A 13,572-nucleotide genomic window follows, 5' to 3' on the forward strand; every position below is an offset into this window, starting at 1 on the left:
CGGAGCAGAGCTCTCATGAATTCTGCTTGCCCCAGGAGTCCTCAGAGCCTCAGGATGTACCTGTGTCCCACACTAAGTGGCCTCGGGTTAGTGTGAGATTGTATCCTGGAGCAGGCTCCCTCTGCTGCCCTCGGTTCTCTAGTTTCCCTATGCTACCAGGTGCTGGAGAAGCTAAAGACAGATCTCAAAGGGTAGCCCCTGTCACTGGGTTTGAACTGAGCTTCTGGTTTTCCTCACTGTCATGGGCTGCTGGCTCCATGAGACCCCTTGGGATGGGGTCTCTCAGACCCAGATGGTGAATAGATCCTATCTCAAAATGAGCTTCGGGTCTTTACTGGACAGAATTTGGGAGATGTAGACACGGAGGTAGAGCTGCAAAAGCTAGGGTTCCTCCTGAGAGAGGATAGGCCCCACTGTGGTGCTGGGATTATTCCCCCAGTAATAAACTGTTGGGAGACCCAGGACACCGAGGACTGGGGGGCTGAGTGCAGGTGTAGCAGCTGGTAGCTGGGCTCTCTTTCAGGAGATTGGTTAGTCATGGCAGAAAAGTGGGGAATAGAGTGCCTGGCCAACATGGGGGCACATATCCAGTAGTATTAGTATTAATATTAGTCTGGGTAGCAGCCGTAGTAGAGGCTCATACTCAGCAGTGGTAGTGCTAATACTTGTCAGTAGTAATAGTAGCAGCAGTGGTTCATATTGAGTGGTATTAGTACTAGTAGCAGTTTCAGCAGGGGCTTACTCAGTGTTGGTGGTGGCAGCAGCAGTATTATTAGTGTGGTAATAACAGTAAGAACTTGACAAATGTGTATCAGGAACTGCTTTGAGCACTTTACATATAATATTACATTATTCCTTTGGCCAACTCAAATGAGGTGGAAAGTATTCTTACAGCCCTATTTTAGAAAAGAGGACACACAGTTCCAAGTAGTTAACATGCTGTACCCAGGGTCACACAAAGCATAACGTGGCAGAGCTGTGATTCTGTCTTGGGTGCTCTGACTTATGAGTCTGACCATATCTGTGACTGATAGCCTGCCCAGTGTCCTCAGAGTTTCAGACGCTTGCATCTTGGATTTGGCCTAGCTATGATAAGATGCTAAAAACTCCCTGGAGCAGGAAGTCAGGGTGCCCCCCCTCCCCAGGTGCTGGACGTGGCTGGGATGTCGACACTAGCAGCAGCAACATGGTGCATTCAGATGGACGAGGGGCTGGTAGGAAGCTCTACCTTCCACTCATTTCCATCCTCAAGTGGGTGCAGTTGTGGTTGCCCTGGTGTCTTAAGTCCTCAAACATTCACTCATACTCCTAAGGCTCCATTCTAGGTAGGCTCCTTGGGATGGACCAGTGGGAGGTAGTGGCCTTAGACGGGACTCAGATTGTGATTTCTCTGTGTTGTTACTTAGCAAGAGCACCCGGTTTCCTGCTGAGAGCTGGTGCCTCTGTGAACCTCAGAGTGGATGTGCATGTGCTCAGCAAGTATGAGAACCCAGGTCAGTCACTAGTATGGGGGGCAGTTCCATTCTAGTGTCTGAACACACTTCCACATCATGGGTTGCCCACTAGCCTAGGGTATTAATGGTGGCAGCTGGATGGAACCAGGCAGAGCTGGTAGCAAATAAATCAGAGGTCAGGTGGCACTGGGCTTTCTCCCAGGAGGGTGCTTGCTTATTCATGCTATGTTCAAGCCAGTATCTTGGTGGTTTATGGTATAAAATTAGACAATGCCCTGGATTCCCTAGATGAGCATAGTGACTAGCATATGCTGTTCGTTCTAACTTTGTGTGTGTAAGATAATAACTGGCAGCGGTGAAGTTCAGGGACCACTAAGGGTCATTAGAGCTCAACTAGAAGTAAACCTTGAATTATTTTTCTGGCAGCCAAAAGAAGCCTGAAATCCAACACAAATACTCTTGTTTTCCTAGACTTGTCTGTTGATACTCTGGTGTTTTGGAGAACTTAGAAATGATTTCTTAGGGTGAAACTAGTAAGGATCTATTATATTTCAAAAATCATTTTCAAGTGCTGATTTTAGGTTTTCAGTGATTAAAACTAGTTACTGAGTTAGAGGGGATGAACTTTAGTTTAATGATTGATTTCTTGAAGCAGCTTCCCATTTTGTGGTCTTGTGTCTATGCTCCTTGTTGGTCTTTGTATTTTAGATAGTGGAAGATCTAAACTCCACCTGGGATTCTTTGAACAGCTCAAGACATTTGAATTATCCATGATTTCCAAGCAGTGTACTGTTACCAGCCAAAGTGTGGGCAGGGCCTTCCCTGGGCACTACTGGCAACACCCATGGGAAGAGGCTGGGTGATGCTAGTCCAAGGCAAGACTTTTTAGGTAGGGATTTCAAGGTAGTGAAAACCTCTGTCCTTCGAGAATTGAGGAATGATTGTAATGCTTGGAAAAACAGTACCAGGCTGATGATGAACGTGGCGTTCTTACAGGCCAACACTAATGAGAAGGGATCAGCCAGTGAGTTCTCTGCACACCTGGCCCCTGTGTGTACCTCCGTGGGGACTGCAGTGGGGAAGGAGCAAGTCTGTGCCTGCCCAGAGCCCTCAGGGTAGAGAGGAGGAGCCTGAAGCCTTTTCTAGGGCCACAGGCCATCTCACCAATCCTGGGCCTTTTCTTTGAGAGATGAGGTCTCTGCCTGCTGGTATGTTTATGAAGTGGCCTCAAAGAGCCGTTGTGGGTTCTCCAGTCCCATTCCCCTGAGAGGGGAAGAGTGAACTATTCCAGTGACCCTTGGAAATGGACCCAGGCAGCTGCTGGCCTTGTCCAGACTTGGCCTTTGTCAGAGGCCACTTTTGCAGATTGTCTTTGGCCCAGGTGGAGGCTGTAGGACAGTAAACGTTTGTGCAAATCTTTGTGTTGGAACTCAGATGCTGGGCAAAAGGTAAACAGACAAACAAAACTCTCTGAGTAGAATTTATACCTTGACTTAGGGTTGATTCTCAGAGAGCTGTACTGGGCCTTCGTATATATTTCCCAGCTCTTTCTCCCAAGTATCCCTCACCTCTGCTCAAGCCAGGAGGCTGAGGAGTGGCTGCTGAAGAAACTGTGGGCCCGGAGCAACCATTGAGAGCTACACAGCAAAGGAGTGAAGGAGGAAGCATCCAGAAAAGCTAACAGGAGACCTGCAGAGCAGACCTGCTGTGTACACCCTGCTGGTTCTAGGCACATAGCATTAGTGTAGAAATATCCATAGTGATGACCCTGAGTCATTTTACAAGGGTAGTGCTTCTCAGTCCCTTTTCTTTAAGAAGTCAGGAAAGTAGGTGACTGATTTTTGTTTTTTAAATATGATTTTATTGATTTTAGAGAGAGAGGAAGAGAGAAGGAGAGAGAGAGGAAGGGAGAAAGAGAGAGAGAGAAAAACATCGATGTGAGAGAAACATAGATTGGCTGCCTCATTCACCTCCCGCCCACCAGGGATTGAGCCTACAATCTGGGCATGTGCCCCGATTGAGAATTGAACCAGCAACCTTTTGGTGCATGGGACAACATTCAACTAACTGAGCCACACTGGCCAGGTCATAGGTGACTCATTTGAAAAGGATTGCATTCATAATGGTTAAAATTTTTTAAAAAATCTGCGTAGAAGTGAAATTTTTAATTACTGTCTAGAAAAGTTGGCCTTTAGGAATGACTTTCATCAGATTTCTCTTTCTGCCATGATTGCTTGTGAACAGCAATGTGTTTTCCAAGCCCTTTGTGAAAAGAGCTTCTGCTAGCCTCTGCCACTAAGAATGGATTATGTCTCTTCCCAGGGTTTCTGTATAATAAAAGTGGTCATAGCTTACACTTATTCTTATGCTGGTTTCCGAGCACATTTTACTGTCTTAGCTCATGTAGTTGTCCCAGGATTTCTCTTAAGGTAGACAAGGCAGGTATTTCTGTAGATGAAGACATGGAGGGCATGTGACAGGCCTAGAGTCCCGTGACTTACAAGTGGCTGATCTGGTTTCTGAAGCAACTGTTCTGATTCCTAGGCCAGTGCCCTTTGCTTTCTATCCTGATGCTTTCTCTCCTTCTACTTCCCCACCCAAGGGTCAGAGAGCCAAGAGTAGGTATTTGTTTTCTGACAGCAGCTGTGTGCTCCTCTGTCAGCTGCGTCATAACAATGTTTTGTGTGTGTTTTTCTTTCCTGTAAGTTTTTAAGGACATTCAAAAATACAAAAGTAGAATAGGATTGAAAGTTAGCAGAATATGTCACCCCAGGACATGCCCCTTTGGCATAAAGATGATTTGAGTTGATTATTTTTGAGAAACAGCAGACGTGGGAGAAGTTCTGGAAACAGAGTAGGAGTTACCCTTCTCTATGGGACATTTACATTTATAAAGGAAGTCTCCATATGATGGTTCTAAATCACTAGAGAATCTTATCAGTGGAGAAGTCTTTAAGAAGACTTAAAGCTGCACCACAAACCCAACTCTATGCTTGTTTACCATGTTTTTCCTATTAACCCCTTACAACTGCCCATTATTCTTTTGTCTTTAGCTGAAGATGGTATTTAAGGTGGTAGCTTGGAGTTACTCAGTTTTTCTGGGCATCTTCCATGTATAGAGGAGGTGTGCATATCAATAAGCTTCTATTTGTTTTTCTCTTGTTATTTTGTCTTTTATTACAGGGGGGTCTCAGCCAAGAACTTAGAAAGGTATAGGGAAAATTCCTTTTCTCCCCTATAGGATAATAAACCCGCGTGTAGGCCTAAGCCAGCTTCGGTAGTTATCAACTCATGACCAGTCTTGATCATCTGAACCCCTACTCATTTAATGTCCCAAGATTATTTTGAAGCATTTTGTAGACATCACATCATTTTATCTATAAATATTTTAGAGTGTATCTTTAAGAGATGTGGAATCTTCCCCTTATATAATCCTAATATTATTATAATGCATAAACATTAACACTAATACTTTAATATCATTACTATCTAGACAGCATTCACATTTCTTTGTCTTTTTTCCTTGCAGTTTGAAGACATATCCAAATAAGGTGCATTTAGTTGATCTAGGTTGTATGTGTTATTGGATAGGAGAGGTCCTCATCTCCTCTGGTTGCTAGTGGGGGTGGATTTCTTGTGACATCCTGAGAAAAAGAATTTTCTGAGACTTGCGTGGGAGGATGTGATATCGTAGAAAGCTTTATTCCCATGGAATTAAATACCCGAGTATCCAAAGTCCCATTTCCCTTTGTCCCGCCACAGAAGAAGTATAGCTGGGGCTTCAGTAGAGCTAAAATCAAAGCCAGTGTCCAGAGTTTTCATTCCATATTTGCACACTCCAGTTCAGCATCAAGTTAGCTTAGCTTGTGTTTCCCACTACAATCCATTAGTCCACTGTGTGTGGGGTCTGCAGGCTATGAAAGAAACAGGCAGGAGCAAAACAAGAGAGCACCATGAACCAAGAGCACAAGAGCAACAAGAGAGAGAACTCCTTTGTTTAGGAGATTATGTATTCCCAAATTTTTGGGCACTTGTAGTGGCCATGCCCATTTTGGCCAATGACTTGTTTTCCTAGGTGTGACAGAGAGGCAAGTATCTTCCCTATGTCACCCCAACTTTAATGGGCATGGTTCTATCTTCCCCTTGTTGGATCCCTTCCCCCAGTGTTTTGCAGGGAATAGGCCTGTGGTTCCCTGGGGAGTGCAAAGTTGCAGCTTCCTGTTGAAGCTGCCCAAATGACATGCCTATATTGTCTGGCCTTCTCTTTGTGCCTTTCCTATTATTAATAACTAGTTAATTGCAATGTTATCATATGGCGTCCTTTTCTGTTTTCCCACCCTCTCCTCTCTCTCTTTCTCTCTCTGCTATGTATGTATGTATTTATGTATCTATCATCTATTTTTTATCCTCATGCTTAGAGAGAGGAATAGAGAGAGAGAGAAACATTGATCGGATGTCTTCTGTACATGCCAGGGATTGAACCTGCAACCTTGCAGTGCACAGGATGATGCTTAACCAGTTAAGACACTCTGGCTGGGTTTTATCATCTATCTATCTTAATTGAAGAAACCAGGTTGTTTGTATTGTAGAAATTTCTACAGTCTGGATTTAGAAGATTTTTTCCCACCCCCCACCCCCACTCCTACCACACGTTCTCTGGCACCTTAAGTTGGTGGTTAGATCCAGAAGCTTGATCTCCTCTCTTTGGCAGGATCACTTCATAAGGTAGGGTTGTGTTACTTCCCTTATGAGGTACATAAGAGGTATATAACATGTTGTTGTCTTTCTGTGTGTGTGATGTTAGGAGTTACTCATGATCATTGCTTAAGATCCATTATTAACTCTTTAGGGGTTGCAAATGGTGATGTTCGAATTCTTCCCTTCTTCATTTATTAGCTGAAATATTTTCATAAAGAGAAACTTTGCTGTTATCAACACTTTGGTTACTCTGAGGTACAGTATGTCTAGGAAGGGCAGTGGACATTCTTAATTTTTTTAACTTTGTTTCAAATAAATGAGTTAGTTCTCCACCATTCTTCTCTGGGGCTAATGAGTTTTTGTTGTTTGCTTTTATGAGTATCAGCATGAGCTCATGGATTTAAGCGTTTTTCTTGTGCTTCAGTGCATTACAATTATTTTTCTTATGCCAAACTTTAGTCATCTTTGGCCAATGGGAGTCTATTCAGGTTGGGTCCTAAGTCTCTTGCACATACTCAAATAGTCTTTGCTAGTTTCCATGCTTTCTGGAGTGACAGGATGTTTCTGGCTCTTCTTGTAGAGTTTTTCCCCAACCCTGGAATCAGCCATTTCTCTAAGTAGCCCTGGCTCCTTTTAGTGGGAAATGGTGTTTAGAGACTATAGTCTAGGCACTAGAGGCGCTCATTGCTGCTGGATTGGTTATTGTTTCTCAACTTTGATTGGACCAAGCTAGAATACCTTTTTTTTTTTTTAAAGGTAAACATATTGTGAGTGCTTTTTGGGTATTTACAGTCCAAATCATATTGAGGACACTAGTGTTTTTACTTAATCTCATTTTTCTTGCATCTTTATCTCTTACATCTGTATCTTTTTTCTCCCATCATCTCTTCTTCTTTCTCCTGTGCCTAATCCCAGTTATCATTGAAAACATTTATTTGTTTTATCATATGTTATCAACACTGTCACCCATAATGTGACTTCTGAAAAAAATTTAAAATTTTCTTGCTGTTCATGTTGCCCCACATATCACAAAGGGAATGTGTTTTCAAATTATTTTGCTTAAAACCACTGTTAATCATTCTCTTTTTGTGTGGTTATACCAATAACTGGATGGACATATATTTAGGTACATTTGCTTTATTTTACTCTGAAATTTTAGGAACTGACTTTTAAAAATTTATTTGTTTTATATTTTGGTGTAATGTTTTCTTGGTTCCAAAGTCAAATGAACAGAAGAGGCTGTTTTTAAAGAAGGCTGTTATTCTAGTGCCTTCCACTTTATTCCCTCTCTCCTTTTAGAGGTAGCTTTAAAAATAAAATATGTTTCATTTTTTTCATTTTGTAAATACACTTAATTTTTCCAGCTGTGCAGAATGGATGGTCTTAGTTTCATCCTTGGAACTTCAGGGCTTTGGGTTCATAAGGGTTTTTTTGGAAGTGTGGTATGTGACCTGTAACCCTGATTAAATTCCTTGTGTTACTTGTAAGATGCCATGATGGTGCAGGAGAGGCCAGCATGTGCTTACATGGGGTTAGTCTCTGCACTGTAGAATCTTCCAGGGAGAAGGGACTTCAGGCTTAATCCCTAATCAGTTGACCCTAAACCAGTCCCTGGAGGCTGGGCTTGGCATCAGAGTGCTTTTACACCTCCTAGGTGAGGCTGACATGCAGTGAGGGTGAAGATCACTGATAGAAAGAGAACTTAACGTGTATCTAGAATCTTGATGGTATTTCGCTGGACACCCTGCTTTCCTTCCTTGTCTCTAATCTTTCTCAACTCTGCCTTTGCCACTTGTTCCCACATTTCTAAAAATTAACTACCTCTACATTTTTTTTCACCCACAAGCTTATTCTTTTCTACTTAAATGTTTCACTTGAGCATTTTTTCCTGTCTGATAGCTTTCTGTTTCCTGTATTTTACTTTATTTTTTCTCATAAATCAGTTGTAGTAAATAGAGTTGGACAAGAAACCTTTCAGGTAAATGGGGGGAACATGGTGGAGGAACTGTGCCCTCTGGGGACGATTTAGCATACAACCATGTAATAAATTAGCCTGAGAAGCAAGGGATGGGGCTCACCTGTCAGGTTCCTTAAAGAGGCTGGATACCAAATATTCCATTAAGAAATATCTGCTTCATAGTCTCAGAGACTCTATTAGAATCTTGGACCACGGGGTGTTGTGGTATCGTATTGGGCTCCTTTAAAAATCCCTTTAATGGGATTTTTGTGAAGAAATAAGGACTGTATTCCAGTTGGTTTGTGGGAAGAATTTTCACCAGGTCATAGATTGGTTTTGAAGATGAAGAGATTGTGTGAGTGACTTTTGACCTTGTTTCTGCTATAAGAAAGTTTAAAAAAATTTTCCCCCCTCCAGTTTTATTGAGAAATAATTGACATATATCACTGTATAAGCTTAAGGCATACAGCACGAAGGTTTGATTTACATATATTGTGAAATGACTGCCACAACATCCTCAGCTGATACCCATCTTCTCATATAGATACAATAAAAAGGAAAGAACGAAAACAGGAAAAAATAATTTATCCTTAGGATTCAGTCTCTTAACTTTTCTATCTGTCACACAGCACTGTTAGCTGTAGTCATGCAGAAGGTTTTAATTTGGTTACTTTCAAGTTTGATGACACATATTTTCCCAGTTGTTTTATTTCTTACTCTTAAGACCTAGAGTGGACAGATGAGTGGGAAGGTATGGGCCATGAACTGGCATTACTCATTAGTGAGCTTATTTGCTTTACTGGATTGTTAAATACTGTCTCTGAGCAGAAGAGTCCAGTTGCTTAGGTGGTAACTTTTTGCAATGGGTTTGTTGCATCTATCAGTATCCTCTCTGATGGGTGACGATACTTGAACGTTCTCATATAATTATACCGATGTTAGGCTTAAGTGGGAGCTGAGTAACAGGCCACACTGACTCGCAGAGAGTTGTAGTTTTATGGAAGTTTGGGATGGCAGGTGTTACCTCTGGGCTTCAGGTGGATAGCCCCAGGGTTGTGTGCCCTTGGCTATACCTGGGTTGGGACTGCCCAGGTGTACAGTTTGACGTTCTTGCTTCGTAAGCCTCCAGCTTTTCATCTCAGTAAACTCTTATTAAAGTTTGTTTTACGACCCACTGCATTAGGGTTCTTTTGTAAATTATCCGTGCCTCTTGGGGTGAATAGAAGGGCGTGCTGGAAAATGTAACAGTGAGTCTTTGTTTTCTTGAGATCTGATTATCTTACTCATAATTCTTCAACTAAACAGTGTTCCCTTACCTCTGTATAGTGGATGGAAACTTCCATGACCTCTTAGAAGGTGAAGCCCGTCAACATGTGTGTACTTGTACATATGTAGGACAGGGTGTTGTTGGAGTTTTAGTGTCATATCTGTTTGAGGGACAGGGGCATCTCTGTAAATATCCCGATAGGGTACTACTAGTTGGTTGAGAAGAAAATGCACATTAGTTTTGTTTCATGTTTAGTTCTTTGGATTCTTCCTTCCTTTTGTGCATAGCTTTCTCACTTGGGGCAGATAGGAAAGAGCTATCAAAGGTAAACCTGCCCATTGTTTACATGTCCCTGTTAATAAGGAGGGATTGATTAAAAGGAAATGCTTGTTTCACAGTCCAGTTCTTGAAAGGTTTCCAAACTTTTGGCATTTTGTCTTTTGCAAAATCTGTGGAGGAAATGATGTCAAAGGCCTGTGTGTTTACTTTTGGTGACTTGGATTTGCACTGAGTGTTTGGTTCCCTTTGATGGGGAGAAGTGTACCTTACACGGGAAGAAGTAGTTTGTGGGGTGGAGTGGCTGTTTGGCAGGGAGGGGCAGTTTTGCTGTTTCTTTGCTTTTAGTCTTGGGGAAGAAAAGTACTTCCCCTAAATCTTATACAGGAGGTAAGGCCAGTGACTCCCAACTCATTGGTGTAGGATTTTAATTTTTGCCTTCAGGAATAGATGGTTGTTAATATTTTTCAAAACCAGTACTTGCAATGTATGGCTGACAGAAAACCACTGATGACATTATTTTTAGCTTGGCTTCTACCATGTTTAATTTTTGACTCCAAGGAGGCAGTACTTCTGGGCACATCCCAGCTTCTAGGGGGTAGAGACCTATTAAGGCGACACCCCATGGGCCAGATAGCCTGGGTACCTCCCAAGCCTGGTTCTTTAATACTTTAATAAAATTTCCTTTTTAATATTCCAACAGCAGCTGGACTTCATTCTCTTGATCTACCTGCATGTTGAATTTGGGTTGGGAAAGATTGAAAGTTTCTCTTTTCTGATCTGTGTTTGAGCCAATATCTCAGTTCATAAGGCTCTTGATAGTACAAGGAGGTGGCAAGAATATGACTCTTGAATATGATTCTTGACTTTCCTTTGGGCTGGGACACTGAGAGTACAGAGGAAACAGGTTGTCCCTATGTAAGCAAATTTCTTACCCTTCTTTTGTCACTTTTTTCCTTGTTCATCTGAGGCCAGGACTTATTTGACATTTTGCCAAATGCATTCTAAAGCACTGATTGTAATATTTATTGAGCATCTACAGTGTACCAGGCGCAGTGTACTAAAGCTTTATTGCCTTTGAACTTAAAATTTTGGTTTAAGTTTGAAACGACTGCTAGTAGTAAAGAAGGAAGTAGTTCTATTTTTCTTTTAGATTAGTGGTGAATGTAGCCTTTTTTAATATGCTGATAATAAAAGTAGAGCTATGATAAGAAAAACTGGTATGGCTTATATTTCTAATTAAGGCTTTTTTAATTTTTCTTTTCCCTTTTAGGAAGGCACCAAAGTAGTCCAGCCCCTATTTTTGGGGAAAATTATTAGTTATTTTGAAAACTATGATCCCACCGATTCTGCAGCTTTGCGTGAAGCCTACGCCTACGCCACGGTGCTGACTACCTGCACGCTTCTTTTGGCCATACTGCATCACCTGTACTTTTATCACGTTCAGTGTGCTGGCATGAGGTTAAGAGTAGCCATGTGCCATATGATTTATCGGAAGGTAAGTGTCATTTGGTATCAAAATGTGCACCTCATCTGAAGCATCAGAAGCATTTTGGAAAAGTTCTACCTAAACTAAAAATTTTGTAAAGAGAACCATTTAAACCTTACTTAGAGAAGCTTGATATTTGCATCAGACTATTTTTTTTTTTTTTTTTTAAAAGCAAACTTTACTAATATGTAATGAGTTTTCTATTGAGATCAAGTCTGGGCTGCCTTTGATAACATTTCGCCACAGGCTGTTGCAAAATACTAAATTTGTAATAGAATCTAATAAAAAAATAAGTATCAGATTAATTTAGGCATGAAAAATTTTCACTATTTTCATGCTTAAATCTCATAGTTGTATTTATAGAAATTTTATTGTTGTTCATTAAAACCTTCATTTACATCAACGTTGTATTTAAAAGTGACTGTCAGTGAAATTGGATCTATAAAATGAAATCTAGGACAAAAGATGTATTTGAGAAAGGAAATGATAATATATTTTTAAATGAACCATTTAATTATGTTCAATATAATTTTGTTAACTAAAGAAAAGTGTAAATTTAAGCCAAGTATAGACTCACTTGCTATTTTCTATAATTATGGTAGTTTTTAGTAGTATTAAAGAAAAAATTGGATGTTTGGGATAAAACTTTAAATTTGATATTGTTCTTAGTAGTTTTGGAGAGAAGGAATGGTTTCATCTATTTTATGCTGCTTTTCATTCAAGTTATTATTATGTATAGTACTTTCTTTTCCTTCAGTGTGCATGGTAGCAGTTTTAGTGATAGGACCCCATTTGATGTGTTCACTGCTTTTGTATTGAGAACTGCCATGAAATTATCCCATTATTTACCCTGGTCTTAACTTTTGTAAAAGGAATAAGGATTTCAGGTGTCTTGACAAAGGAGTTGCCACAGATACCCCAGTGTCAGGAGCTGAAGAGCTCTTCATAAACATGATCCTGGATATCTCTTTGCTGAGGGCTGTTTGCTTTAAAAAAAAAAAAATCACACCCCAGTTTTATAGTATTTTATATTTGAAATATGCTAAGGGAGTAGATCTTAACTGTTCTCACAGCGCTCCCCCCACCTCCCCACCAGAGAATTTTATAAGGTGATGGATATTCTAATTAGTTTAACTGTAGTAATCATTCCCCAGTGTATATGTGTATCAAAAGATCATGTTGTGTACCTTAAATGTATACAATTTTTATTTAAAAGAAATCTTCATTGAAAGATAAAACCTGGTATATAAGTGTTGCTTCTTTTACCTAGTTGCCACTTATCTAGAGCTTCTGTTTCTTGTGAATACTTTTCTTGTAAAATGGAAGATGTCTTCTCCACATCTTCCTTTGGGCTGAATCTTACTGATCTTGGAATTGTGTGAATCCTGGAAGCCTGGCGTTTCATTGTCTGGTAGGCCACAGTGTTTAACCCCGGTTTCCTCTTCTGTCACATGGAAATGGAAGTGATGCTGGTACTCTTGACTCAAGGGGTCTCCATTGTCGTTGTCATCATCATCATCATCTTTGTTATTCTGTTGCACTTCTTTCTACTCTTTAGGAACATACTCAGATTTCTCTGTAAATTAGCTATATTTTGTATTTCCAGGTCATGTTTAGCCCCCATAAATAAACAGGAAATTTCACTAGCACTCCACTCTGTAAACCTTAAACACTGAAATCAGGTTTGAGGTGATGGTTCTAACAAAGCTCTGCAGCGCAAGTGAGTTGTTGTCCACCTGTTTTTCTTCCTCTCCTCCCTAATGCTTTGGAACGTCGCCTTTGGGAAATCCGATCTGACTTAGCTCATTCAGACATCTCCCATGGGTATAAATTTGCTTGCTTGATTAGCCTTAAAGAATTGACCCTTTACTAAGTTAAGAATTGCTTGGGTTAAACCATAGACATAACCTGAAATTCCAGAAATGTGAGAAAGAGATTTCCTCATGCACTGCCTTGTATGTAGAATCCTGCTGATGTGAGAAGAAATAAGATACTTCATCACAGGTGGGCTGATTGTTTAGGGCAAAAGCTGATGCTGCAGTGCAGCTCTGCATGTCCCTTCTGTGAACATTTGCAGTTTATGCTCAGACCTTACCTCCTAATCTCCCACCCTAGGAGAAAATCAGGTTGGGCGTTATAAATGGAATGGCTGTTAAACTCATAGTCGTAGTTTCTAATACTGAATGACTTTGTGGGATGTATCATATATAAAAATGACTTGTCATTTGTTTACCTTTGCACAGCTTTGGTAAAATTACTTTTGGTTTTTGATCACTGATTTTTTTTTTATTGTGGTAAAACCATTTTAACTCTTTATTTAAAAAAAAATGTTTTTATTGATCTCAGAGAGAAGAATGGAGAGGGAGAGAGAGATAGAAACATCAATGATGAGAGTCATTGATCACCTGCTTCCTGCATGCCCCCTACTGAG

At 40.7% G+C, this 13,572-nt stretch overlaps 1 protein-coding gene across 2 annotated transcripts in view; it reads left to right on the plus strand.

Annotated features, from left to right (window-relative positions):
- Positions 1 to 13,572, plus strand: part of ABCC4 (ATP binding cassette subfamily C member 4 (PEL blood group)) — a 222,748-nt gene that overhangs the window by 37,910 nt on the left and 171,266 nt on the right. For both annotated transcript variants that reach the window (XM_081130988.1, XM_081130989.1), the window contains exon 4: positions 10,926 to 11,150. In XM_081130988.1, coding sequence (XP_080987114.1) covers positions 10,926 to 11,150 — 225 coding nt within the window. The remainder of the gene's footprint in view (positions 1 to 10,925; positions 11,151 to 13,572) is intronic.

The sequence above is a fragment of the Miniopterus schreibersii genome, assembly GCF_964146895.1.
Source record: "Miniopterus schreibersii genome assembly, chromosome: 2".
In the NCBI taxonomy this organism is placed as follows: Eukaryota; Metazoa; Chordata; class Mammalia; order Chiroptera; family Miniopteridae; genus Miniopterus; species Miniopterus schreibersii.